The 27,424-nt window shown below is 39.7% G+C and overlaps 1 protein-coding gene across 6 annotated transcripts in view; it reads right to left on the bottom strand.

Annotated features, from left to right (window-relative positions):
* CSNK1G1 (casein kinase 1 gamma 1) overlaps positions 1-27,424 on the bottom strand; it is a 164,318-nt gene that overhangs the window by 95,923 nt on the left and 40,971 nt on the right. For all 6 annotated transcript variants that reach the window (XR_011472207.1, XM_070421106.1, XM_070421148.1 and 3 more), the window contains exons 2-3: positions 10,143-10,545; positions 3,131-3,171 (exon numbers count right to left, since the gene is read on the bottom strand). Coding sequence is in view for 5 of the 6 variants with exons in the window: in XM_070421106.1 (XP_070277207.1) it covers positions 3,131-3,171; positions 10,143-10,323 (222 nt within the window). In the remaining variant the exon portion in view is untranslated. The remainder of the gene's footprint in view (positions 1-3,130; positions 3,172-10,142; positions 10,546-27,424) is intronic.

Below are 27,424 nucleotides of genomic sequence, written 5' to 3'. Positions count from 1 at the left end.
AGATTCTGAAATATGCTGGTCAGACACCCATGTGTGGCATTTTTTTAAATTGGGAGGGATCTCTTAGCTGCAGAGGCCTCCCGTGAGGAGCAGGGGGTCCCATACCAGACGCCCAGCTCAGGGTTCCAGGGTTGAGAAGAGGAGCCCCCATAACTTCAGGCTATAAAAACCAGCAGTTATTGTGCCTGAGGGACACGGAGGCTGCTGTAGACCCAGGCAGTTCCTCTTAAAGGGCCGGCAAATGAACTTACATGGACCCGCTCCCTCTGAGCTCCAGCTTTGGGTCAGCAGCTTGGGGGATCCAGGAATAGAGGGAGACACATGGGGAGGAACTGCATTATCTGGCATCAGAGTAAGAACTCAGGGACAGCTTTCTCCCAGACATGGGTGCTTCTCCTTCTGGCATCCCCACAATGCTAATGTTGGTACATTTAAAGTTGTCCCAGAGGCTCCTTACACTATCTTCATATTTTTTTATTTGTTTTTCTTTCTGCTCTGCTGATCAGCTGTTTTTTGCTTCCTCATATTCAAAATCGTTGATTTGGTTCTCAGAATCCTCTCCTCTACTATTGAATCCCTATAAATTATTCTTTATTTCAGTTAGTGTATGCTTAATTTCTGACTGGTCCTTTTTTCATGTCTTTAAAATTCTCATTGAGATCCTTGAAAGTCTCACTAACTCCCTTGAAGCTCTCATTAAGATCCTTGAGCATCCTTATAACCATTGTTTTGAACTCTATATCTAATAGTTTGCTTGCTTCCATTTCAGTGTTTTTCTGGAGATTTCTTCTGTTCTTTCATTTGTGATGTTTCTTTTTTTTTTTTAAATATATTTTATTGATTTTTTACAGAGAGGAAGAGAGAGAGATAGAGAGTTAGAAACATCGATCAGCTGCCTCCTGCACATCTCCTACTGGGGATGTGCCCGCAACCCAGGTACATGCCCTTGACCGGAATCGAACCTGGGACCCTTCAGTCCACAGGCCGACGCTCTATCCACTGAGCCAAACCGGTTTCGGCGTTTTGTGATGTTTCTTGTCTCCACATTTTGGCTGCTTCCTTGTGCTTGTTTCTACGTATTAGGTAGAGCTGCTATGTCTCCTGGAACTGGTAGAGTGGCCTTGTGTTGTAGGTGTACTGTAGGGCACAGTGGCTCAGCCTCCCCAGTCACCCGAGTTGGGCACTCTAGGTGCGCCCCTGTGTGGGCTGTGTGCACAGTCTTGTTGTAGTTGAGCCTTGATTGCTCTTGGCATCACTAGAAGGAGCTGACCTCCATCCAAATGGCTTGTGAGGACCAGCTTGGACTATAGTGGAAGAGTTGCTTTACAGAAGAGACCCCTGTGGAGCAGTACTTGCTTCAGTGGGGCTCTGGTGCTCACTGAGTCTGCTCCTCGAGTGTATGGCTCATGGGTATGTAGAGTTCTAATATGGTATGGTCTGAAGCTGTCCACCAGGTGCCTGGCTCTGGGGCCACACGTCAGGAGCTACAGAGGGATCTGCAGGTGGCTGTTACTTGTGTTGGGCTTAGAAGTGCCCAGGAACGGCCAAGCTGTGAAGCAAGGCAGGCTGTTGCTAGTGCCAGGTCTTGCTGATGCCAGCTGCTTGCTGTTTGAGAGATTTTAGGAAAGTCTGAAGTCTGAGCCAGGACAGGCCATACAAATGGGAAAGCTGCTGCAAACAGCTTGGGTGAGGCTGCAAATTGAATGGGGCTGGGTCTCAGGGAATCACCAGGGTGAAAAAAACAGTGTGAGTCAGGCTGATGGAAATTCATATATGGCTGTCAGCTCTGCAACGGAGGAAGTCTCAGTATAAGAACAATGATCCCATGAAAGCACCCATGTCTAGGAGAAAGCTGTCCCTGAGTTCTTACTCTGATGCCAGATAATGCAGTTCCTCCCCATGTGTCTCCCTCTATTCCTGGATCCCCCAAGCTGCTGACCCAAAGCTGGAGCTCAGAGGGAGCGGGTCCATGTAAGTTCATTTGCCGGCCCTTTAAGAGGAACTGCCTGGGTCTACAGCAGCCTCCGTGTCCCTCAGGCACAATAACTGCTGGTTTTTATAGCCTGAAGTTATGGGGGCTCCTCTTCTCAACTCTGGAACCCTGAGCTGGGCGTCTGGTATGGGACCCCCTGCTCCTCACGGGAGGCCTCTGCAGCTAAGAGATCCCTCCCAATTTAAAAAAATGCCACACATGGGTGTCTGACCAGCATATTTCAGAATCTCTGCCCCTCCTACCAGTCTCAGTGTGCTTTCTTCTTCACTTCTCTAGTTGTAGCACTTCCATTCAGCCAGATTTCAGGTGGTTTTGAATGATAGCTGTTCTGTATTTTAGTTGTAATTTTGATGTGGTTGTGGGAGGCAGCATCTGCATTTACCTATGCCACCATCTTGGGTCTCCTCTCTTTGCTTCAAATTTGACCACATGATGTGCTTTTCATGTTTGGCAGCTTTTGAAGACAATGATTAGATGATCAATTTTATTTCTGTACTAAGTATATTAATAAATACATTACATTTTAAAAAGGAATCAGTCACAAAAATGATAAAATTTTCAAATGAATTTATCTTTTTAAAAACTATGTTGTCATTGATTTTAGAGAGAGAGCGGAAGGGAAAGTGAGGGAAGGAGGAAGAGAGAAACACTGATGCAAGAGAAACATTGATTGATTGCCTCCTGAACATACCCCAACTAGGGATCAAACCCACAACCTGGGTATGTGCCCTGACTAGGAACTGAACTAGTGAACTTGCAGTGCCTGGGACAATGCTCAATCAAGTGAGTAACACTGGCCAGGGGAAATGATTTTATCTTTTAAGTAGCACTGTGAAAGGTATAAAGTTCACAAAAATTACTAGTTTTACAATGATTTTTTTTCTTCCAGCAATTTTTTATTAACTATTTTTGATTCATCATGGCTAAACTATAGTAAGTATCATTTAATGTTATATAGTATACAGTAATTCATGCTGTAACACTATACATAGTTGAAGGAAAATTACTTTATGGGATCATATGTAAGAGAAAAAGAACAGTATTTTTGTAAATGCTCACAATTATTTCCTGTAAAAAAATTATATGTGAGGGTGAGAGCACCAAAATACACTTAGTACAAATATAGATTCTACTCACCAGTTTGATAGCTACATATTCATTGGTGTAGAGGTTTTTACCTAGGAAAAAAACCAAAATGTATGTTTTAGTGACACTTATTCCGGGAAATACAAAGCAAAATCATAGCTTACAGGGTCATGAGAAAGGTCACATTCCCAAAGCTGTTCACATATATAAAACATGATTTATAACTGAAATGCTAAATAAAGATGGTAAGACCCAGCAAGACAAGAACAAAAAACAGCTTGAGAATTTGAAAATTCAGACATAAGAATATTTTTAAAATCTATTTATCTCTCTCACATATGCACATTTTATTTTTTAATATCCCCTAACTATTAAACCATGAGATTAAGCAAGAAAAAAAAATCCAGAATTTCAAAGACACAGAGGTTTTAACTCTTGCACAATAAACACACACCCTCATTTTTCCAACTCACTGACAAATGGGGATTTTATATTTTTTATCATGGTATTTAGTGTCAATATTAGTTGGTATAAAGAACAGTGTGAAATAAAACCAACTATTGTCCCAATCACCTTTTGAAAAACTTATCTACTGTATATAAGGAAATGATTCTCAAAGCTGTTTTGACCCTTCACTAGAAACTCTAGATCTGTATCTTTCACTATGTGCAGGAAACAGCTCTCTAACAACATTTAAACATCTTAAAGTTCTTCCTGAAATAATAACAATTTTTCCTCTCAAGCTCTCTACTTGTATAAATAAAATCAATATTCTCCTAAACATTTAGAATAGGAATTTGGCAGTGAGGATGAGGATAAGAGCAATAACTATCACTGAATGAGTCCATATTGCATGCTGGGTACTTAGCTACCTTCACCTCCCTAACCCCACTGATTCTTGAAGGCTTCAATTCCTCCCTAGTGTTTTGTATACAATATATAGTCACTGCATTGGACTTTATGTTGTTTCTTATATATTTGTACTACCTTAGTCAGCTAGACTACAAATATCTTGAGGAGTAGAGATTTTACCTAAGAGTTCTATCCATGTCCTATGGTGCTTAAGACCATGCTCTACACATCTCAGACACCCCAAACCTTAACTGATTAAAAGTTACTTGTATAGACATCAAAATTATAACTAACCTACAGAACAATCATCACTCAAAACCACTTGAAATCTAGCTGAGTGGAAGCCCTACAACTAAGGATATAAAGAAGCCACATCCAGACTGGTAGGAAGGGCGAAGACATGGAATGGGTTGGTATACCACACAAACATGTGGCAGATAAAAATCAGGATAAATATATCAACTGTGGAAGTCACTGCTGAGGAGGGAGGGGTCCCAACCCAGGGTTCCAATGCCAGGAAGAAAAGTCCCTATAACTTCTGGGTGTAAAAACCAGCAGAGATTAGCCTTGGCTGGGTAGCTGAGTTGGTTAGAGTAATGTCCCCATATTCCCAGGTTGTGGGTTCGATATCCAGTCAGGGCACATACAGGAAACAATCAATGAATACACAACTAAATGGAACAACAAATCGATGTTTCTTTCTCAAATCAATAAACACACATACAAAACAAACAAAACGAAACAAACAAAAAACACAGCGGAGACTGTGGCTGAGTGAGAAAAGGGCTGCTAGAGTCCCAGGCAGTTCCTTCAGGCCACCTCTCTCAAGAGTAAAAAAATTAGAAGGATTTTAAGTTGAAGAAGGTAGAAAGGCATCTCAGGAGAAGAAACTACATGAGCAATCTAACAAAAAATGAGAAAGTAGATGGTATAGGCTAAAAATGGTTTGGTCACAATAAAACAACTTAATTATATTATAGAAATTATGCACATATTTCTTTTGAAGAAAAAGTGTTCAAAGAAACCCCAAGCACTTTGGATTTGTTTCTTCCAGAGTCTGGGGGGGAGGGGGTTTCTCACTAATCAGTGGGTAACTTTTTCTCATTTTCCCCAGGTTCAGCCAAGGCCAGTTTTCAGTGTAGTTCACCTTCAACAGTGTAAACCTTCCATCTCCCGTGAGGATGGGAAAGGGAAGCTGCAGGGGGAGGTGGTGCCAGGAAGGAAGAGGTTTAGTTATCCAACAGCTTCACATATAGACCTGCAACTAGGCTTCCTATTTTTGGCTCCTTTTGCATCCTAACTTTCTGAAGTTCCTAGTGTCTCCAATTCTTGAGCCTATCCAGTGTATTTTATGTTACAAACTGGCCTACCCTTTCAATCATTCAGCTTTCTCTGGACTGCTAAATCAGCTACCACTTAGCTATCTGCTTTCCAGCTTCCAAAATTTTGTTAACATTTCTCATCTGTTTTTATCTACTCTCCCATTTTGGGGGGATTCCTTTAAAATATCCCTTTTCTAAATACAGTTTATAAAGAACTGAGGCAGCACCCAGTTCCATAAACTTCCACATATATTACAATTAGCTATGCATATATCTTTTTACCTCCATTAGACACAAATTTCCAAAGGACAAGAAGAATGTTCAACTAATCTTTTTATCCCTAGCAATAAGATAGTATCTGATATATAAGAGGTAACAGATGTTTGCTGAAGCGAACCAATCTGACTTGATATACAAAGAAGGTTCTTCTGAGAAAGTTTCAGGACAATAAAAAAAGAAGGCTGTTATCAAATTATGGATAATTCTAAATGCAAATATAGGACTTTTGATTTTATTATTCAACATGCTTTGAAACCACCAAAGATCTCATTAGCTAAGAGGAAAAGCATAATGGTGAAAGCTGTATTTTTAAAGTACTCATCTGGCCCCAGTGTATAAGAGAGAATACCTACAAGTAAAATAAATAGGAAGTTTTTATAGCAGAACATTTCAATGGTATCTACCATATACAGTGTGATTATGAAAATTACATGAAAATTATATGAAAGTACTTTGTAAACTACAAGGTGATAAGTCTAATTTTTATTACTTTTATTATTGTAGGTATGAGGCAATACTTTCTGAAAGAGAATGACTTAAAAACAGGATTTATAATCAAGGCATTTTGTTGTTCCACTTATTTATGCATGCACTGGTTGCTTCTTGTATGTGCCCTGACTGGGGATCGAACCTGCAACCTTGGCATATTGGGACAATGCTCTAACCAACTGAGCTACCTGGCCAGAAGGCATTTGGAAGAAAAATCTAACCACATGTAATCATGAGGGATAAGGAAAAGAGAAGGGTCAAAAATTATGTTCAATCAGTAGAGAACAGAAAGAGAACCAAGAGAGTAGGCAATAGTCATTCCACTCCACCAGGATGCCTTCCTCCAAGTTCTCATGAAATCTAAAAATAATAGACTAATTTTGAAATGCCCCTCATCTTCAATTTTCATATCTATATAAAAGAATATACTCACAGAAATATAATAAATGAAACAGCCTCCGTACCACCAAACATGATGGCTGATATATCACAAATTGCTAGCTTGCTTACGTTTGCTTTTTTTCTCTGAGGGCATCGAAGAACTGAACACATGTCACCCTCTGACAAAGCAATTATCCTTACACCTAAGAGGCACTGGAGGTGACTGGATAATTCTCTTGAGTTATGCATTACTCTAATAAATTCCTTTGTTAGAGAACATCATTTAGACCGAACAGGACAACACAAAATGCTGCCACATGTGGAAAGCTAGACAATCACTCAACCACTATCCTGAGAGAGTACTCAAACATTTGCTCTGGAAGAACTTAATTACATACAGTTAAAATTCTGCCCATTTAAAATGAATGACTGCTTCAGCTAAATATTGATGTATCTGATATATATGTGAGAGAGGCAGGCAGTTTAACAGGTAAAAAGTACCATTGATGAGATGGCACAATCCCAAAACTTTTAGCATCTGTTGCACAAAATCCACAATGCTTCCCAAAGCTCCCTTCTTGGCTATGGGTTCTTTTAGTGTTGTTAAAAAACAAAAAAACAAAAAAAACACTCTGCATTACATAGTAGTTTTTGGAACTTACAAAAACTGAGTTTACACCTAAACTCAGCCCATTTGAAACAGCAGTCCTGGATGTGATACTGCCCATAAAAACCACTACATGAAGACTTCCTGTTTCAGTAAGTCACCTACAGAGACAACATTTACCGTAAGCTTCATCAGACACAGCACTAATGCAAAGAACCAGCATCTCAGTTCTCAGTCACACCAATAAAGGGACATACAGCCTCGGGTTCTCAGTTTTAGTTAGATCTCTAGCTAACTAAAGTGAAAGTAGTACATTTATAAGTTACTACCTAGAACTTATAAAAAGTAAAATCCAACCAAAGAACTTGAGGCAATTAGTAGTTAAATCAAGAAGCCTTTTTTTTTTTTTTAAATCCTCACCTGAGAATATTTTTTCCATTGATTTTTAGAGAGAGTGGGAGGGGGAGAGACAAGAGAGAAACATCGGTGTGACAGAGACACACCGAATGGTTGCCTCCCGCACACACCCCGACCAGGGCGGGGGATCGAGCCTGCAACCAAGGCACGTACTCTTGACCGGAATCGAATCCGGGACCTTTCAATGATTAGGAAGCAGCTGCTCCTGAGGAACAGGTGAAAAGCTGTATAAGGATCACTGACACATACTCTTAAAATCAAACTTTAATCCTCTTGTACAAATGATATGCCTGTAAATAATTTTTAACACTTATTTTTCTTTTTTATTGAGGTGTAACTAACATGAAGTAAAGTGCACAAAGCACACAGCTCAGTGTATTTTTACATATCCATACACATGACCATGTAACTACCTTGGGAGAGAACATTTTCAGCACGCTAGTAAGTTTTCTTGTGCCTCTTCACAATCAATAACCCTCATCTATCGCCACCCAAAATAATCTATTTTGATTGTAATCGCAAGAAATTAGTTTGGCCTATTTTAAATATCTCTGAACGTAATTATATAATAAACCTCTCTTTTGTGTCTGCCTTCTTTTGCTTAACATTACGTCTGTGATTCATCTGTTTTGTTGCATGTATTAGAACAATGGAACCTCGGTTCTTGAACTTAATTCATTCCAAAGGCTGTTCGAGAAGTGATTTGTTTGAAAACCAAATCATTTTTTCCTATTAGGAATAATGTAAAGTGAATTAATTTGTTCCAGACACCCAAATTATTTCCTGTTTTAACCTTTCTTAGATACAGTACATGTCTAATGTACTGTTTTTCTAATAAACTTTAAAAACAAAAAGAACATAAAATGTAAATGAAAATTTAACAAAAAGGAAATGAAATGTACATTAAAAAATGAAAATTTAATAATAATAAGCAGTAACAAAAGCAAAAAATACATGAAAATATTCACAGCACAATATCCTGAAATGTTAATAGCGGTAAGCTGACTCATATTTTCTCACATTTTCTCCTCTGTCACCTGAGAGATGTGTGACAGGTATCAGCATGAAAGGGTTGTCAGGTGGAGAAGCGCATTGTTTGAGATAAGAGACGATGTAGAACAAGGTTTGCCTGTTCATGGATTTATATGCATTATAAACTGCCTCTCAGCAGTAATTTTGTGGATATTTATGTCATAATTTATTTAATTCAAATATTACTGTGATGCTGGAGCAAAGTCAATCCATTATGTAAATGAATGTTCATTAAACTAGTTGCTAAAGCAATTCAGTAGTTGCTAGGAACTCAAGTATGAAATTGTACACATTACTCCTATTCTCAGAAGCATCTGCTGGCTTTGCTAACCTGAACATGAATACCACTAAATGTGAAGAGCCTTTCATTATCCTACCTTCTACCAATAAAAATAAATTCATTCTCAGCTCCAGTGATCAATTTTGCAGCCAGTGATCTCTGGCTGGTGCAATGATGTTTCCCTGAATCTCTCGATGGAGGATCAAAGGTAAGACTTTTTCCATCTTCTTTTGCAGAATCATTAGAAGCAGCAGAGGTAATAAGCAATACCCTATACTCCCATTGCCCCAAGAGCCAAAGTCTCCTATAAGGAATCTTCATAATAATCATAGCCTCAATGTTTATGAAGAAAAGGAAAACACTTTAGCCTAAAAGGGGACCTCTTCATTCTTGAAGCTGATGTCCACCTTCATACATTTATAAGATCTTTCATTTTCTCTTCTTCATTCACCTAGGAGGTGAATTATAAATAAACAGCCAATATACCCTCTTCCCAATTTCACAACTTCAAACTGGTTGATTTTGTCATTATTCATCATCTCACTCATAAATTTATACTTTAAATTAAAAAATCCATTTCCACATACCCTGGCCAGTGTTGCGCAGTGGTTAAAGTGTCATCCCGTGCACTGAAGGGTGACTGGTTCGATTTCAGGTTAGGGCACATACCCGATTACAGGTTCGATCCCCAACTGGGACACATGCATGAGGCAACGTATCGATGTTTATATCTCACATTGATGTGTCTCCCTCCCTTCCTCCCTCCCTCCCTTAAAATCAATGAAAAACATATCCTCATGTGAGTTTTTTTGTTTTTTTTTTAAATCAATTTCCTTGGTTGGGAAAAAAACATTTGCGTAATTTCTCCCTGAAATTTTAGCTCAATCCTGATGCTGGGACTTCCAGGAAGAAATGCAAACACAGTATCAGTTGGAAGCCTCTCTAAACAGGATGAATATATCCTTGCAGATTAAATTTGGGAATTATTGCCTTATCAGGGGCAAGGTTTGAATTAAAACAAGACCTTACTCCCTTCTCAAGGTGTGGGGTTCCAGGGCCAGCAGCATCTAGAGCACCTGGAAGTCTGTTAGAAAGACAGCATTTAGGGCTCTAACTTTTAGGTCAACTAAATCAGAATCTTCATTTTATTGTTATCTGTATGCAGATCTCCCTACACCAAAATATTGGTGGAAAATTTAAAAGCCTATACACATAGACATGAACTTTGCATAACAATTATAACTGATAATGACTATCTCATTCACAAATTCTTTAGTTCTTAAGAGAATTCTTAATTAAGAGAATTTCTCATAAAATTATAAACCACTTGCTGTGAAACACGCCACTGCCTATTATAGCTACTGCTGTAGTTAGTGGAAGTCACGGATGTAATCAAGTTCTTACCTAATCTGAGCTCTCCGAAGTTCCCACACCCTATCTTCTTGCCAACCCTGAAGTTGGGTCCCACCATAAGAACCCCAGAGGATGTTGAGGAGCCAGTCGGTCGGGAACAGTGTGTACTCCTTTGTGCCATGGGTTTAGTGGTCCGTTGTCTTTCATCCTTCTCCCTACTAGGATGGTCCATTATCCTACCCGACAGAGTCTCTCCACAATGAATAGCCTCAGGCTGTATACCTCTTTTCAATACAAAAGTATGTCCAAATGAACCGTAGTCAGAGAAGGGTAGAAAGTTCTTTTGGCACCATATTTATGCTTCTAATGTATCTTCAAGGGATGAAAAACCATTGGATCGTTCTTGTAGGACATGTAGTTCGTAGGTCTCGAGCATAGACGGATATTTTGTAACCTAGGTAAAAATCAAGAAAACAGTTAAAAATTAAATTTTAAAACAAATTGAGAAAGTTACCACAATGGATCTTACCCCCAAATGAGCAAAGTGGATAGTTTCCTGTAACTGGCTTTGGTTTTATATCTTCCAACAGTTTAGCCATCTGGACTAGTTATTCATCAGGTAACATAAGCTCAGTAGGCTGTTCACCATGGCAGCTAAGGGAACACACAAGCCTTTAATATAAAAGGCTCTCTTCTAATACTATACATATGGCCCAAAAGAAAATTATTTGTTGGCTTTTTTATCACTAGCTAACAGACAGATATGGTAGGGTTAAATCTAGTTAAATAAACTGAGGACAAAAGCTCTTCCTTTTACTTTGGACAGAATCTATCAGAAATGAGGTTACTCACTCTCCCCCTCCTCCAACCCCACCATTTATCAAACACTGACAGCAATCACACAATCCAAGACAAGTTACTGAATGACAGAGACTTCTTCTATAAAGGACTTTTCAAAACCCTAGTAGTACTAAGCAGTCCTAGACTAAAACTTTGGAAAGCTCAACTTTTGGTCTAGTTTCACTGTGCACCGAGTATACAAAGAAAAAGTACGTGAAACTAATCCTGTGCACAAATCCAAAGTGAAAGTAAAGCTGAGAAACAAAGTCTTAAACCAACCTCATTCCTGTGGGAATTCTCCAGTGACCCAAATCAGGACCGAGCCCAAAACAAAAGTATACAATGAGATAATTTTGATGCTATTTTTTATAATCCAAGTGAATATCCTTAACAAAAAAATATATATTCTTACCACTAAACACAGTTATGTTTCACTTTCATTAAATATTTTCCTTAAAACTGAGGAGAGAACCAAGATGGCGGCATAGGTTAACGCTGGAGTTTGTTGCCTCGAACAACCACTTCAAAAATACAACTAAAAGACGGAACGGACATCACCCAGAACCACAGGAAGACTGGCTGAGGAGAGATTCTACAACTAGAAGAAAAGAGAAATCCATACCGAGACTTAGAGGAGGCGCAGTGCAGAGACACCCAACAGCAGACCAGAGGAGCGCAAGAATCAAGTCAAAGATTTGAAATGCAAAGAAGCAAAAAACACCCAACCGGAAAAGCAAAATGAAAAAAGAATCCGAAAATAAGAAGACAGTGTAAGGAGCCTCTGGGACAGTTTCAAATGCACCAACATCAGAATTATAGGGGTACCAGAAGATGAGAGACAGCAAGATATTGAAAACCTATTTGAAGAAATAATGACAGAAAACTTCCCCTACCTGGTGAAAGTGCAGAGAACCCCATCAAAAGGAATCCAAAGAGGACCACACCAAGACACATCATAATTAAAATGCCAAGAGCAAAAGACAAAGAGAGAATCTTAAGAGCAGCAAGAGAAAGAGACTCAATTACCTACAAGGGAATACCCATACAACTGTCAGCTGATTTCTCAACAGAAACTTTGCAGGCCAGAAGGGAATGGCAAGAAATATTCAAAGTGATGAATACCAAGAACCTACAACCAAGATTACTTTATCCTGCAAAGCTATCATTCAGAATTGAAGGTCAGATAAAGAGCTTCCCAGATAAGGAAAAGCTAAAGGAGTTCATCACCACTAAACCAGTATTATACAAAATGCTGAAAGGTATCCTTTAAGAAGAGGAAGAAGAAGAAAAAGGTAAAGATACAAATTATGAACAACAAATACACATCTATCAACAAGTGAATCTAAGAATCAAGTGAATAAATAATCTGATGTACAGAATGAACTGGTGATTAGAATGAGTCAGGGACATAGAAAGGGAATGGACTGACTATTCTTGGGGGGGAAAGGGGAGTGGGAGATGCGGGAAGAGACTGGACAAAAATCGTGCACCTATGGATAAGGACAGTGAGGGCGGAGGGTAGGGTGGGAACTGGGAGGAGGGGAGTTGCGGGGGGAAAAAAGAGGAACAAATGTAATCTGAACAATAAAGATTTAATTTAAAAAAAACATATTTTCCTTAAAACTTTAAGGAAGAAAAGAGCTGCATGATTATGTATGCAATAAAGCAAATTAAGGTAAAAAGATCAGGGTGATGAGACGAGGTCAGCATTACTGCATATCCTACATGAGTAAAATTATGAATTTATATTTTTCCTCATTCTTTTTCATATTTTCAATTGTATCTAATATTCTCCAATTATCTTTATTTACCCAAAGTTCCTCACATAATATTAGTAAAGTGGAAATACAATTTACAATGTCTTATGTAGATAATCCCATCTTAACTGGTAGGAGTGTGTCTCTATGAGAAACTGTCAGGCTATACTTTCTTCCCTTATACTATAAAAATTTTTGAAGACAGAAAAAGTATGTCAGCCTATCCAAACAATTTTGAGCATTCAACTATCTCCCAAATTTTCATCAATTATCACTCACATAATAGTCTCATTTATAAAATTTGGAAAACCGTACTACCTTGTCTGTTGCTCTTCCTATTTTATTTGTGTTCACTCTGTTTTTCTAACAAATGGAGTTTATTTTTATAATGCTTGTCATTAATTTTCTCCATTGCACTGAGACTTTAACATTATGTGAAGTAATTACCCACAGCTCTCATTTTCCTTGTACACTTGCATGTATACATTAGAAAAACACAGCATTCAAGGTTAGAAACCTGCAGAAAGCCAAAAACTGCCTTCAGCTGGGAAAAGGATAATTGTAACACCTGCTTGTAGATCAGAACAATAACTTTATTTCCCACAAATATGGCAAAAACTCACATTTAAGATACCAACTTTCTGCCCTAGCAGATTTGAGCATTGGCCCGTGGGTTCGATTCCAGTCAAGGGCACATGCCTGGGTTGTGGGCTCAATCCCCAGTAGGGGGAGTGCAAGAGGCAGCCAATCAATGATTCTCTCTCATCACTGATGTTTCTATCTCTCCCTTTCCCTTCCTCTCTGAAATCAATAAAAATATATTGAAAAAATATATCAATTTTCTAACCTATGCATGGGATATTAGTACAGTCTAATCCATAGTTAATGAAAGATAGTCAATATCACCTTATGTGGTGCCTCTCATTTAAGAAGGAAAACTAATTGAACAACAGAAATTTTAACAATCCTATTTCTTTTCTTTTTTTATATGTTTTTATTGCCCTGGCCAGTATGGCTCAGTAGGTTGGGTGTAGTCCTGTGCACCAAAAGGTTACCGGTCCGAGTCCTGGTCAGGGCACATGCCAGGGTTTTGGGCTCAATCCCCAGTAGGGACTGTGCAGGAGGCAACTGATTGGTGTTTTGCCCTCACATCAATGTTTCTCTCTCTCTCCCATTCTCTCTCTCAAAATATCAGTTTAAAAAATGGTTTTATTGATTTTAGGAGGAAGGGAGAGGGATAGAAACATCAATGAGAAACGTTTTTTAAAAATATATGTATTTTTATTGATTTCAGAGAGGAAGGGAGAGGGAGGGAGAGATAGAAACATCAATGATGAGAATCATTGATTGGCTGCCTCCTGCTCACCTCCCACTGGGGAATCGAGCCCGCAATCTGGACATGTGCCCTCAATTGGAATCAAACCCGGGATCCTTTAGTCTGCAGGCCGATGCTCTATCCACTGAGCCAAACTGGCTAGAGTGAGAAACATTGATCAGTTGCCTCCTGCATGCCCTCTACTGGAGATTGACCTGCAACCCGGGCATCTGCCCTGACTAGATATCAAACCGGTGACCTTCTAGTTCATAGGTAGATGCTCAACCACTGAGCAACACCAGCTGGACTATAATCTTATTTATCACCATCCACTGCTCAAAACTATTTTCTACTTTCCAATTACTAGGGGTACCGGTTAATAATGCGGATTTTTTTCACTAGATGGGAATTACACATATGTTGATATATATGTGATTTGATATGTATGCTACTTTGTTGTATTGACAGCAAGCTTCAAAACTTCATATGTCAAGTTTTCTGAAGGTGTGAACATCATAGATATTTTTACAGTTTAAAATGTCGAATTTTGTGCCAAAAAAAAAAGCATTTGCAGGAAGTACTAATTCATTATTTTGAAGAAAAGTGCTGCAGAATACTTCAGAAGCTTATGGTGAACATGCTCCATCTCAAGATACTTGTGAAAACTGGTTTAAACGCTTTAAAAGTGATGAATTCGATGTGAAAGACAAAGAACATCCAGGTCAACCAAAAAAGTTTGAAGACCAACAATTACAAGCATTATTGGATGAAGACGCGTGTCAAACTCAAAAACAACTTGCAGAAAGATTAAATGTTGCTCAGCAAACAATTTCCAATCCTTTACAAGCAATGGGAAAGATTTTAAAGGAAGGAAAATGGGTGCCACATCAACTGAACGAAAGATGAATGGAAAACCAAAAAGTCATCCGTAAATTCTTGCTTCAACAGCACGAAAGGAAGTCTTTTTCGCATTGAATTGTGTGACTGGCGATGAAAAGTGGATTTATTTTGAGAATCCCAAATGCACAAAATCATGGGTTGATCCAGGTCAACCATCAACATTGACTGCAAGGCCAAATGCTCTGCATTTGGTGGGATCAGGAAGGTGTGGTGTATTATGAGCTTCTAAAACCAGGTGAAACCATTAATACTGATCGCTACCGACAACAAATAATCAATTTGAACCACGCTTTAATCGTGAAACTACCAGAATGTGCCAGAAAACACGGCAAAGTAATTTTGCTTCATGATGACACACAATCACACACTTCAAAACCAGTTAAAGACACGTTAAAAGATCTTGCCTGGCCGAAACCGGTTTGGCTCAGTGGATAGAGCATCGGCCTGCGGACTGAAAGGTCCCAGGTTCGATTCCGGTCAAGGGCATGTACCTGGGTTGCCGGCACATCCCCAGTGGGAGATGTGCAGGAGGCAGCTGATAGATGTTTCTCTCTCATCGATGTTTCTGACTCTCTATCTCTCTCCCTTCCTCTCTGTAAAAAATCAATAAAATATATTTAAAAAAAAAAAAAAAAGATCTTGCCTGGGAAGTATTAACCCACCCGCTGTATTCACCAGACCTTGCTCCTTCAGATTACCACTTGTTACAATATATGGCACACGCCCTTTCTCAGCAGCACTTCAAAACGTACAAAGAAGTGGAAAATTGGGTCTTTGAATGGTTTGCCTTAAAACAAGAAAAGTTCTATTGGGATGGTATCCATAAATTACCTGAAAGACGGGGAAAATGTGTAGCTAGCGATGGACATTACTTTGAGTAAAGCACTTTTGATGTTTCTCTTGAAATTATCGTGTTTTCTTTTATTACAAAATCCAAATTATTAACCAATACACCTAGTTTAAACTCTTTAGCTTATCATTTGAGCCCCTTCAATATCAACTCCTTACTTAAATCCATGTTTTAAAAAGCTAGTACAAGGAACATCCATTCTTAGTCCTTATACCTAGAATGGCCTCTTAACTCTTCTGTCTTATTTAGGCCTGACTCATATCCTATATCCTTCGTGAAACCTTTAATAACCAATTCATCATTAACACTTGGAGCACCACTATCTATACCACTCATTTGCCACCTACCATATACCAGATTATATTGGTATGTACTCTAATAGTCAGTTTGATATTAAGCCTTTGAAGTTAAAAATCCTGTCATATCTCCTTAAGTTTCTTGCACATAATTGGTCCCAAATAATTATGATACTCTTCCTTAACAGAAAAAAGACACCCAGTGACATAATCAAACATTTTATACCAACTAATAAAAATAAAGAGAACCCTAATTTACCTAAAGAACTCCTAGAGGAGAAACCAAGATGGTGGCAAAGGTAAACACCAGAAATTGCTGCCTCACGCAACCACTTCAAAAATACAACTAAAAGACAAAACGGACATCATCCAGAACCACAGGAAGGCTGGCTGAGTGGAAATTCTACAACTAGAAGGAAAGAGAAAAGCACACCAAGACTCAGAGGAGGTGCGGAAGTAAAGTGCAGAGGTACAGAGGCACACCTGGAAAGGGCTGGCAACTGAGGACACGGTTGTCTTTTTCAAACTGGAGGGAGACACAAGTTCCCGACTGCTCTGAACTCCAGTTCTGGGCAAGTCTCTAGGGACCCAGACTCCTACCAGGAGAAACTGGACTGTCTGGCATTGGTCGGAACTCGAGGGCGGCTTTCTCTCAAAGGTGCTTGCAGCGATTACTGAGACACTGAGACCCCGGGCCACTTAAGGCAGGGCTGAGGATCAGCCATAGCTGTTTGCTCCACCCTGTTGATTCCATGAGACCCTGCCCCACCCAAGCTGTGTGCAGAGGCTTTTGCATATGAATGGCCTGGCCCTTTGCAATCTAAAATTACCTAACAAACTGAAGCTGGGTCAGAGAGACCCAGAACATCCAAAAGAAGGCCCCAAGGCCCCACAGCAGCTTGCATTGGTTCACAGCTGGGCCTCATCTGAGCACCTCCAAATCCCAAAACAAGAAGAGGAATCTGCAGATCTCTCCATAGCTCCATAGCTCCTGCTGGGTAGCCTCAGGCAGAGGCTAAATTAGCACCTCCTTAGAGATCCAAGAGCCAGTGTACCCAGGGGTCAGAGTGGGACCATCCAGATTACAACTCCTCAGATCCATAAGGGACACACTAAGGGGGAAGACTAAGTGAGCACCAAATCCCCACCAAAGCAAGTCTTGCCCCAGAAGGGTGTCTCCAGCACAGAAGTTCTCCCACTGTAGACACAGCTGATTCTCACAGTCAATTGGCCTGGAGGTCAATCCCTCCCAGTGTTACCTACAACAATCAAGGCTTAACTACAAGACTGTGCACAAAGCCCACAAAGGGGTGCATCAAGACTGTCCACCTTAGGTAATTGGGGAGGCTGAGCCACTGAGCCCTATAGGACACCTAGCACAGAAAGCCATTCTATCAACACAGGGAAGCATGAAAAATGCGGAGACAAAGAAACAGGTCACAAATGACAGAAATGGAGGAAAGCAAACTACTGGATATAGAGTTCAAAACCAAACTTATAAGGTTTTTCAAGAATTTTCTAGAAACCGCTGATAAATTTAGTGAGACCCTCGAGGTTATGAAAAAGGACCAACAAGAAATTAAGCATACACTGACTGAAATAAAGAATATTATACAGACTCCCAACAGCAGACCAGAGGATCACAAGAATCAAGTCAAAGATTTGAAATATGAAGAAGTTATAAAACACCCAACCGGAAAAGCAAAAAGAAGAAAGAATCCAAAAATATGAAGATAGTGTAAGGAGCCTCTGGGACAACTTGAAGCGTACCAACACCCGAACTATGGGGGTGCCAGAAGATGAGAGAGAGCAAGATATTGAAAACCTATTTGAAGAAATAATGACAGAAAACTTCCCCTACCTGCTGAAAGAAATAGACTTACAAGTCCAGGAAGCGCAGAGAACCAAAAATAAGAGGAATGCAAAGAGGATCACACCAAGACACATCATAATTAAAGTGATGAATACCAAGAACCTACAACCAAGATTACTTTATCGAGCAAAGCTATCATTCAGAATTGAAGGTCAGATAAAGAGCTTCACAGATAAGAAAAAGCTAAAGGAGTTCATCACCACCAAACTAGTATTATATGAAATGCTGAAAGGTATCCTTTAAGAAGAGGAAGAAGAAGAAAAAGGTAAAGATACAAATTATGAACAACAAATACACATCTATCAACAAGTGAATCTAAAAATCAAGTGAATAAAAAATCTGATGAACAGAATAAACCGGTGAATATAATAGAATCAGGGGCACAGAAAGGGAATGGACTGACTATTCTTGGGGGGGAAAGGGGTGTGGGGGGTGCGGGAAGAAACTGGACAAAAATCATACACCTATGGATGAGGACAGTGGGGGGGGGTTAGGGCTGAGGGTGGGGTGGGAACTGGGTGGAGGTGAGGGAGCTATGGGGGGGGGGGGGAAGAGGAACAACTGTAATAATCTGAACAATAAAGATTTATTTTTTTAAAAAAAAGCTCCTAGAATTCATCCAGCAGGAAGCTAGTATTATTTCATTTAAATTCAATAGCGTAAAGACATTGGCTATATGGGATTTTCATTTCACAAGGATATTAAATAGTTTACTTACAGTTAATAGCAGATAACATATGAAAAAGATAGCTCAAAAACCAGGTCAAATAGAATAGGTAAGGTAAGTAAGTTGTAGCTTAACCTTATTTTTAAAAGATGGCTTCCAAGGACAGCAGTAAAAGACAAACTATATGCTTATATTAATTTTCCTTTTTTAATAGTAAAAAGGGGATAAAGGAGAAAAATTATATCAATATAATATGTAGATGTTTATTTTTCTGGTGAATAAATTATTACAATCACTTGTTACTTATTTCTTAAACATGCTAATGTTATGATGGATACATATTTAAATTTTTAGAGTCATACCAGCAAGGACCTTAAGATTAATCCTGGTGGGGGCACATGCCTAGGTTGTGGGCTTGTTCCTTAGAGCAGAAGGCAGTCATTATCAATATTTTCTCCCTCTTCCTTCCTCTCTCTCTAAAAATCAGTAATTTTTTTTAAAAGAAGACTAATTCTAGTAGTTTCTGTCAATTTAGGCATACAAAATTAAAAGAAAAAATATTTTTAAAAGTATGAGACCCCACATATACACTAAATATGCGCTCTCTAGCAGCTTAAAGAATTGCTACCTACAGTAAAATCAACAAATCCAAGTCCACCGGTTTACAGATAAAAAATATGGCTAGCTTCAGAAGTGGTCAGTAAAAAGTATTCCTTCACAGACTACTCTATAAGATATATTATACCATTCCAGTGGAAATTCTAGTAATTACCACTCTGAGCCAACATATTAAAAATATAGTTCAAAATCAATAGGTCATTTGCTCCCGTGGTTGGCAAACTGCAGCTCACGAGCCACATGTGGCCCTTCGGCCCCTTGAGTGTGGCTCTTCCTAAGCCTTAGATTGTTTTAAATATGCTGGGTAATCTGGAAATTTTGTATCATTTGGAGAAACTTTGCCTTTGCTACAACATAGAGTAAATTTTCCATCAGATGGTTTTTCATCAGAGAAATTTAAGGATAGGCGAAATTGACATGTAACAGTCATTCCACCACAACTGTGTTCAATAACTGCATCCTTATTTACCTCATTTTCGCTATGAAGGCAGTTCCTACCAGTATTGGTAGTACTTGTTGATGACTGTTCTTCAGACATATTCTGTCGACAACATTGCTTTCTTTAAGTCTCAGAGGTACGTTGTGCCAATAATTGGTCTTCAGATGCATTCTGTTGATGACGCCAGCTTCTTTCGGCTTCAGAGGTATGTTGTAGCAGTAGTTGGTCTTCAGACATATTCTGTTGACAATTTCCACTTCAGAATGTCAACAAAAATGTGACATCATTACCGGTACCCACAGCCACCATTTGCGGGCTGAGCTGGGCTGTGGGCCACATTTTGTGCCATGGCAGCATCAGCTGGTATTTGGTGGGCTGTTGCTCTGGGGTGGTGGCAGGGCCTGTGTCCCACTTGGGGGAATCTGAGTGTTGCTTTGTTGGCACCAGTTCCGTGGTGCCATTTCTCTGTGCGCACCACAGCAGCTCCTGTGTTGAGCATCTGCTCCTGGTGGTCAGTGGGCATCATAGCAACTGGTCAGATAGTGGGAAGGACACTTAGCAAATTAGCCTTTTATATATATAGATTAGAGGCCCGGTGCACAAAAATTTGTGCACTCGGGGGGTCCCTCAGCCCAGCCTATGCCTTCTTGCAGTCTGGGACCCCTCGGAGGATGTCCACCTGCTGGTTTAGGCCTGCTCTCTGGGAGATCGGGCCCAAGCTGCCAGTCAGACATCCCTCTGGCAGCCCAGCAGCCCTCGGGGGATGTCCACTTGCCAGCGGGGAGCAGGTCTAAGCTGCAGTCGGACATCCTTAGCACTGCTGAGGAGGAGGGAGAGGCTCCCACCACCATCACTGTACTGGCAGCCATCAGCCTGGCTTGTGGCTGAGGAGAGCTCCCCCTGTGGGAGCACACTGACCACTAGGGGGAAGCTCCTGCATTGAGCGCCTGCCCCATGGTGGTCAGTGTGTGTCATAGTGACAAGTAACCCAGTCGTTCTGCTGTTAGGGTCAGTTTGCATACTACCCTTTTATTATATAGGATAGAGGCCTGGTGCATGGGTGGGGGCCGGCTGGTTGGCCCTGAAGCGTGTCCTGGATCACGGTGGGGGTCCCGCTGGGGTGCCTGGCCAGCCTGGGTGAGGGGCTGATGGGTGTTTGCAGGCTGGTCACACCACCTTCAGGGTGAGGGTCCCGCTGGGGTGCCTGGCCAGCCTGGGTGAGGGGCTTAGGGCTGTTTTTAGGCTGGCCAAGCCCCCCAGGGACAGAAGTTCCCAGCCTCTCCTTTTTTTCTTTTCTTTTTTTATTCTGGGATTTATTTACCTTCTATAATTGAAACTTTATAGCCTTGAGAGGAGCTCAGAGCCAGCCAAGGCGGGTGGGAGGGAAGCCTCCTGCTCGCTCCAGCTCCGTGGTCACGGCCAGCTGAAAGCAGTATCTGGGGTTTATTTACCTTCTATAATTGAAACTTTGTTGCTTTGAGTGGAGCTCAGAGCCCGCCGCGGCAAGCGGGAAGCTTGGCTTCCTCCATCATTGGGGCAACCAAGCCTCCTGTTTGCTCCAGCTCCGTGGCTTCCGGCCGCCATCTTGGTTGGGTTCATTTGCATGTTTGTCTTTTATTAGTGTAGATTGTTTATTGGTGCAGCAATGCTGGATCATATGGTAAGTGTATGTTTAAAGAATCTCCAAAGTGACCAGAGTCTCTCTTCTATTCCTTCATCTACCACATGTTCGCTTTGGTTTGGATGCTAACAGCCTCTTGTTCACAAGTTTCAACTTCAGCAAAAAAGTATTTGTTTTGTTGGTAAGAATAAAAATGTTTTTCAGAGCTCCCAGTAAAATTCCCCTTATTTGGAGTTGCCAATAGTGACTGCAACAATATCTGAAATTTTCACTATAAGCCTCTCAAAGAATGGGATCAAAGCCTGACCTGACGCTTAGAACACAGGATAAACTTTAAGAGCAGGATAACACCCAAAGAAGTTATTCAGTAAACATTCAGTAAAAATGACATCTGCATGTGAACATGTGATGTGTGTGTGTGCTAAAAAACTATCAGAAATCACAAGACAGTAAAAAATATACAGGATAATTTAAGTAAAAATAGAAGGCTCAAAACTCATTTTAGCTTTTTTAAAAGGACACTTTAATGATCAAATTTGATTGATTTTAGCCAAAATACATTATGGGAGAGCTATTATTAAAGGGAAGAACAATGTTACAGATTTTGGTATTATTATTGCCTCTCTTTTTCACAAATTTCTATTATTAATGCCTCCAATTCTTACCATTCCACCCCTCATTGCTCGGTCTATTCCCATCTGACCATTATTTTTTCCAGTTTTTTCACATGTAAGTAACATAACACTGTATTAGTTTAAGGTGTACAACATAATGATTGAACATAGGTATATATTATAAAATTATTGCCAGAATAAATTTCATTAACATCCATTACCATATATACTTATAATTTTTCTTGTAATGAGAACCTTTAAGATACTTAGCAACTTTTATATATACAGTACAACATTGTTATCTATAGTCACTGTGCTGCACATTGTATCCTCAGAATTTCTAATTGGAATTTTGTATCTTTAACCACCTTCACTCATTTCACCCTACCCATCCCAAAAAACCCCCTCCAATCTCCTGCTTCTAGCCACACCAATCTGTTATGTATCTATGAATTCGTTTTTTTGAGATTCCAGATATAAATGAACTTACAATACAGTATTTATCATTCTTTGTTTTTTTTTTTCTTTTTCTGTTTTTTTTTAAACTTTTTTTTTAATATATTTTTTATTGATTTTTTACAGAGAGGAAGGGAGAGAGATAGAGAGTTAGAAACATCGATCAGCTGCCTCCTGCACATCTCCCACTGGGGATGTGCCCGCAACCCAGGTACATGCCCTTGACCGGAATCAAACCCGGGACCTTTCAGTCCGCAGGCCGACGCTCTATCCACTGAGCCAAACCGGTTTTGGCTATCATTCTTTGATTTATTTCACTTACCACAGTGGTTCTCAACCTTCCTAATGCCGCAACCCTTTAATACAGTTCCTCATGTTGTGATGACCCCCAATTTCATTGTTACAAATTGAACATAATTAAAGCATAGTGATTAATCACAAAAACAATATGTAATTATATATGTGTTTTCCGATGGTCTTAGGCGACCCCTGTGAAGGGTCGTTCGACCCCCAAAGGGGTTGCAACCCATAGGTTGAGAACCGCTGACTTAGCATAATGCCCATGTTGTCAGAAATGGCAAGATTTCCTTCATTTTTATAGCTGAATAATATTCCAGAGTGGGTATGTGTTTACCACATCTTATTCATTTTTTCCATTGATGGCCACTTAAGCAGTTTCCATGTCTTGGCTATCTATATATATAAAAGCTTACGTGACTATCTGACTGTTTGACCGTCTGACCGGTAGCTATGACGTGCACTGACCACCAAGGGGAAGATGCTCAACGCAGGAACTGCTGTGACTTGGCAGCTGCGGTTCTCAAGTGATGCACTCAGAACCAGAGAGGAGGGAGTCCAATTCCGGGGGGCGTCACCCGAGAACCACCCTGTGCAATCCTAGACCCTCAGGAAATGTCAGAGAGCCAGTTTCAGCCCAATCCTTGCAGGCCAGGCTGAGGGACCCCACTGGTGCATGAATCCATGCACCAGGCCTCTGAGGTAAATAATGCTGCAAAGAACATGGGGGTGCAAATATCTCTTTGAAAGAGTGATTTCCTTTCCTTTGGGTTAAGTACCTAGAAGCAGAATTGCTGGACCATATCATAGTTCTATCTATAATTTTTTGAGGAACCTCCATACTGTTTTCCTTAGTAACTGCACCAAGGTTTCTTTTTCTTCACATCCTCACCATCATTTATCTCTTGTCTTTTTTATGATAGCCATTGTAACAGGTGTGAGGTGATATCTCAGTGTGGTTATGACTTACATTTCCCTGACAATTAGTGATGTTAAACACCTTTTAACATACCTGGTCATTTGTATAACTTCTTTAGAAAAATGTGCATTCAGTTCCTCTGCGCATTTTTTATTCAAATTATTTGGGCTTTTTCCTTTTGAGTTATATGAGTCCTATATATATTTTAGATATTAACCTCTTATGAGGGATATGATTTACAAATATCTTCTCTCATTCCATAGGTTGCCTTTTAATTTTATTGATGGTTCCCTTTGCTGTGTAGAAGCTTTTCTAAAAATTTTTTTAAAAAAACAACATATTTTAATTGATTTCAGAGAGGAAGGGAGACGGAGAGAGAGAGATAGAAACATCAATGATGAGAGAGAATCATTGACCGGCTGTGTCCTGCATGTCCCCTCCTGGGATCGAGTCTACAACCCGGGCAAGTGCCCTTGACTGGAATCGAACCTGGGACCCTTCAGTCTGCAGGCCGACGCTCTATCCACTGAGCAAACCAGTTAGGGCTCAATTTTTAGGGTTGTTTTTTCTATTTCTGTGAAAAATTCCATTGGCATTTTGTTAGGGACTGTGCCAAATGTGTACATCACTTGGGGCTGTATGATTTTTTTTAAAATATATTTTATTGATTTTTTTACAGAGAGGAAGGGAGAGGGATAGAGAGTTAGAAACATTGATGAGAGAGAAACATCAATCAGCTGCCTCCTGCACACCCCCTACTGGGGATGTGCCCGCAACCCAGGTACATGCCCTTGACTGGAATCGAACCTGGGACCCTTCAGTCCGCAGGCGACGCTCTATCCACTGAGCCAAACCGGTTAGGGCTGTATGAATGTTTTAACAATATTAATTCTTCCAATCCATGAGCATGGAATATCTTTCCATTAATTGGTGCCTTCCTCAATTTGTTTCATCAATGTCTTATAGTTTTCAGTGTAAAGACCTTTCACCTCTTTGATTAAATTTATCCCCAGGCATTTTATTCTTTTCTGATGCAACTGTAAATGTAAAAATTTTCTTAATTCCTCTCTTACAGTTCATCAGTGTATAGAAATGCAGCAGATTTTTGTATATTGATTTTATATCTTGCAAGTTTATTGAATTTTTTTATTAGTTTTTTTGCCGGAAGCCAGTCCATCCTTGCTGCTTGACACAGTCGCTGCAGAGAAGAAACATCTGCACAGCATATGTTTCAAGGGACCTGGCGTATATGGCATACTGTTCTTAATATGTTTGCTCCCTTTAGCGCTATGTGTTTTAACCAAGGTCACCTCTCCAGGAAAGGTTGTTTTCCCAGGTGGGGATTTTTCCCTGAAGTTAAGGAGGGGATAAAACCTCTTAACTAAGTGCCAGGCGGGTAGTTAATCACTTTAACTACAAACAATCACCCTTAAGCTACATAATCTTTACTCCCTGGAATGGAGATAAGAAACGCCCTAACCTTTGCAATAGAAATTGACAGGATTAAAATCAACTGGTATAAATACAGATGTAACAAGACAACAAGACAGAGAACCTAGAGAGAGAACCAAGAGACAGGACTTGGCTGGAGATCCTAGACAGAACCTAGCGAGAGAACATGGCAAAAGATCCTGGACAGAACCTGGCTACAGATCTTGGCTGGAGAACCTAGACAGAACATGGCGACCGAACCTGGCTAGAACCTGGCTGGAGAACCTGGCTGGAGAAGCTGGATGGAGAACCTAGCAAGAGAACATGGCTACAGAACCTGGCTGGAGATCCTGACTAGAACTTGGCTGGATCCTAACCAGAACTTCGCTGGAGACCAGAACTTCGCTGGAGATCCTGACCAGAACTCGGCTGGAGTTCCTGGCTTGAGATCCTTGAGGGAGAACCTCGCTATGCTGATCAACTGAACGCTGACCCCGTGCCATTCCTTCTTCGCCGACTCCGTCCATACCTTTGGGGACCCCTGGACCTGCTGGGGTTGGACTCCAGCATTTTTTGGTGGAGTCTTTGGGGTTTTCTATTATATGTCATCTGTAAACAGTGATATTTCTACTTTGTCATTTCCAATTTTGATGCCTTGCTTGACTAATTGCTCTGTCTAGGCTTTCCAAAACTATGTTGATTTCTCTTTTGATTTCTTCAATGACCCACTGGTTGCTTAATAGCATGTTGTTTAATCTCCACACATTTCTGAATTTTCCAGTTTTCTTCTTGTAGTTGATTTCTGGTTTCATACCACTATGGTTGGAAAAGATGCTTGACATGATTTCAATCTTCATAAACTTACCAAACTTGTTTCGTGGCCTAACATATGAACTATCCTAGAGAATGTTCTGTGTGTGGTAAAGAAAAATGTTTTCTGCTGATGTTGGGTAAAATGTTGTATAAATGTCCATTAAGTCCATCTGGGCTATCATATACTTTAAGTCCAATGTTTCTTATTGATTTTCTGTCTGGATGATCTATCCATTATCGAAAGTAGAGTTCTGAAGTTCCCTACTATTATTATGTTAAAATCTATTTCTCTCTACAGATTTGTTAATATTTACTTTATATATTTAGGTGTTCTTATGTTAGTTTCCATCTATTCACTTTCAGTTTGTGTCCTTAAAAGAAGAAGTGTCTCTGGTAGACAGCATATAGTTAGGTCTTATATTTTTAATCCATTAAGCCACTCTTTTTGATTGGAAATTTTAATCTATTTTTAAAGTAATTATTGATAGGTATGAACTTACTGTTACAATTTTGCTGGCTGTTTTGTAATTGCTTTGTGCTGTTCTTATTCTTTTTGTCTCTTCCTTTGTAACTTGATAATTTTCTGTAGTGTGTGCTTAGATTCTTTTCTCTTTGGTTTGTGTGTTTATCTATTATAGGTTTTAGTTTTGTGGTTGCACTACTGCTTATAAATAGCATATTTATAATAGTCTATTTTAAGCTAAGAACAACATACGTTAAAATGCATACTAAAGCTCTATATTTTTACTCCCCCTCCACATTTTATATTTTTTATACCATAATTTCTATATTTTTACCTTGTGTATGTATCCATTAACAAAATACTGCAGTTATAATTATTTTTACTACTTTTCTCTTTTAAACTTTGTACTAGATTAATAAGTGATTTAGCTACCATCCTTACATTAGAGTATTCTGAATTTAACTATAATATTTATCATTACCTTTGAGACTTATACATTCATATGTTTTCCTGTTACTAACTAGCATCCTTTAGTTCCAAATTGATGAAGTCCCTGTAAAATTTCTTGTAAGGTTAATTTAGTGGCAGTGAACTCCTTAAGTTTTTGCTTGTCTTAAAAATTCTTTCTCTCTCCTTCAAACCTAAAGGACTCCTAACCTTGGTGAAGATTTTTATGACCATTACTTTGAAATCTTTATCAGGTAAAATGTCTGCTTCATTAAGGTCTGTTTCTCAAGTTTTATCTTGTTCTTTCATTTGGAAAATATTTCTGTTTCTTCATTTTCCTTAACTCTCTGGGTTGGTTTCTGTGCATTAGATAAAACAGCCACTTCTCCAAGTCTTAATGGAGTAGTCTGTAGAAGATGAAACTTATCATTGAACCAGACCCTAGGTCTCAGTTGTCACTCAAATCTTGATTGTTTAAACTGCTTTCTTTGTTCTTAGTGGCTCTCAGTAGTTGAGGATGTGCCAAGACCTGTCAATATCCCAAAGGGGAGGATCACAGTCCAGTACCTCGATGCAGGTTAATTAGAAGCAGGACCCTCAGACAGCAGCTTTAAAGTGTGCAAGTAGTCCAGCTGGTGTGGCCCAGTGGTTGAGCACTGACCCATGAACCGGGAGGCCACAGTTCAATTCCTAGGCAGGGCACATGCCTGGGTTGCC

The sequence above is a fragment of the Myotis yumanensis genome, unplaced genomic scaffold (assembly GCF_028538775.1).
Source record: "Myotis yumanensis isolate MYYU_CA2020_CCGP unplaced genomic scaffold, mMyoYum1.0.hap1 SCAF_1, whole genome shotgun sequence".
Taxonomy (NCBI): domain Eukaryota; kingdom Metazoa; phylum Chordata; class Mammalia; order Chiroptera; family Vespertilionidae; genus Myotis; species Myotis yumanensis.
This window is presented reverse-complemented; position numbering and strand designations above follow the sequence as displayed.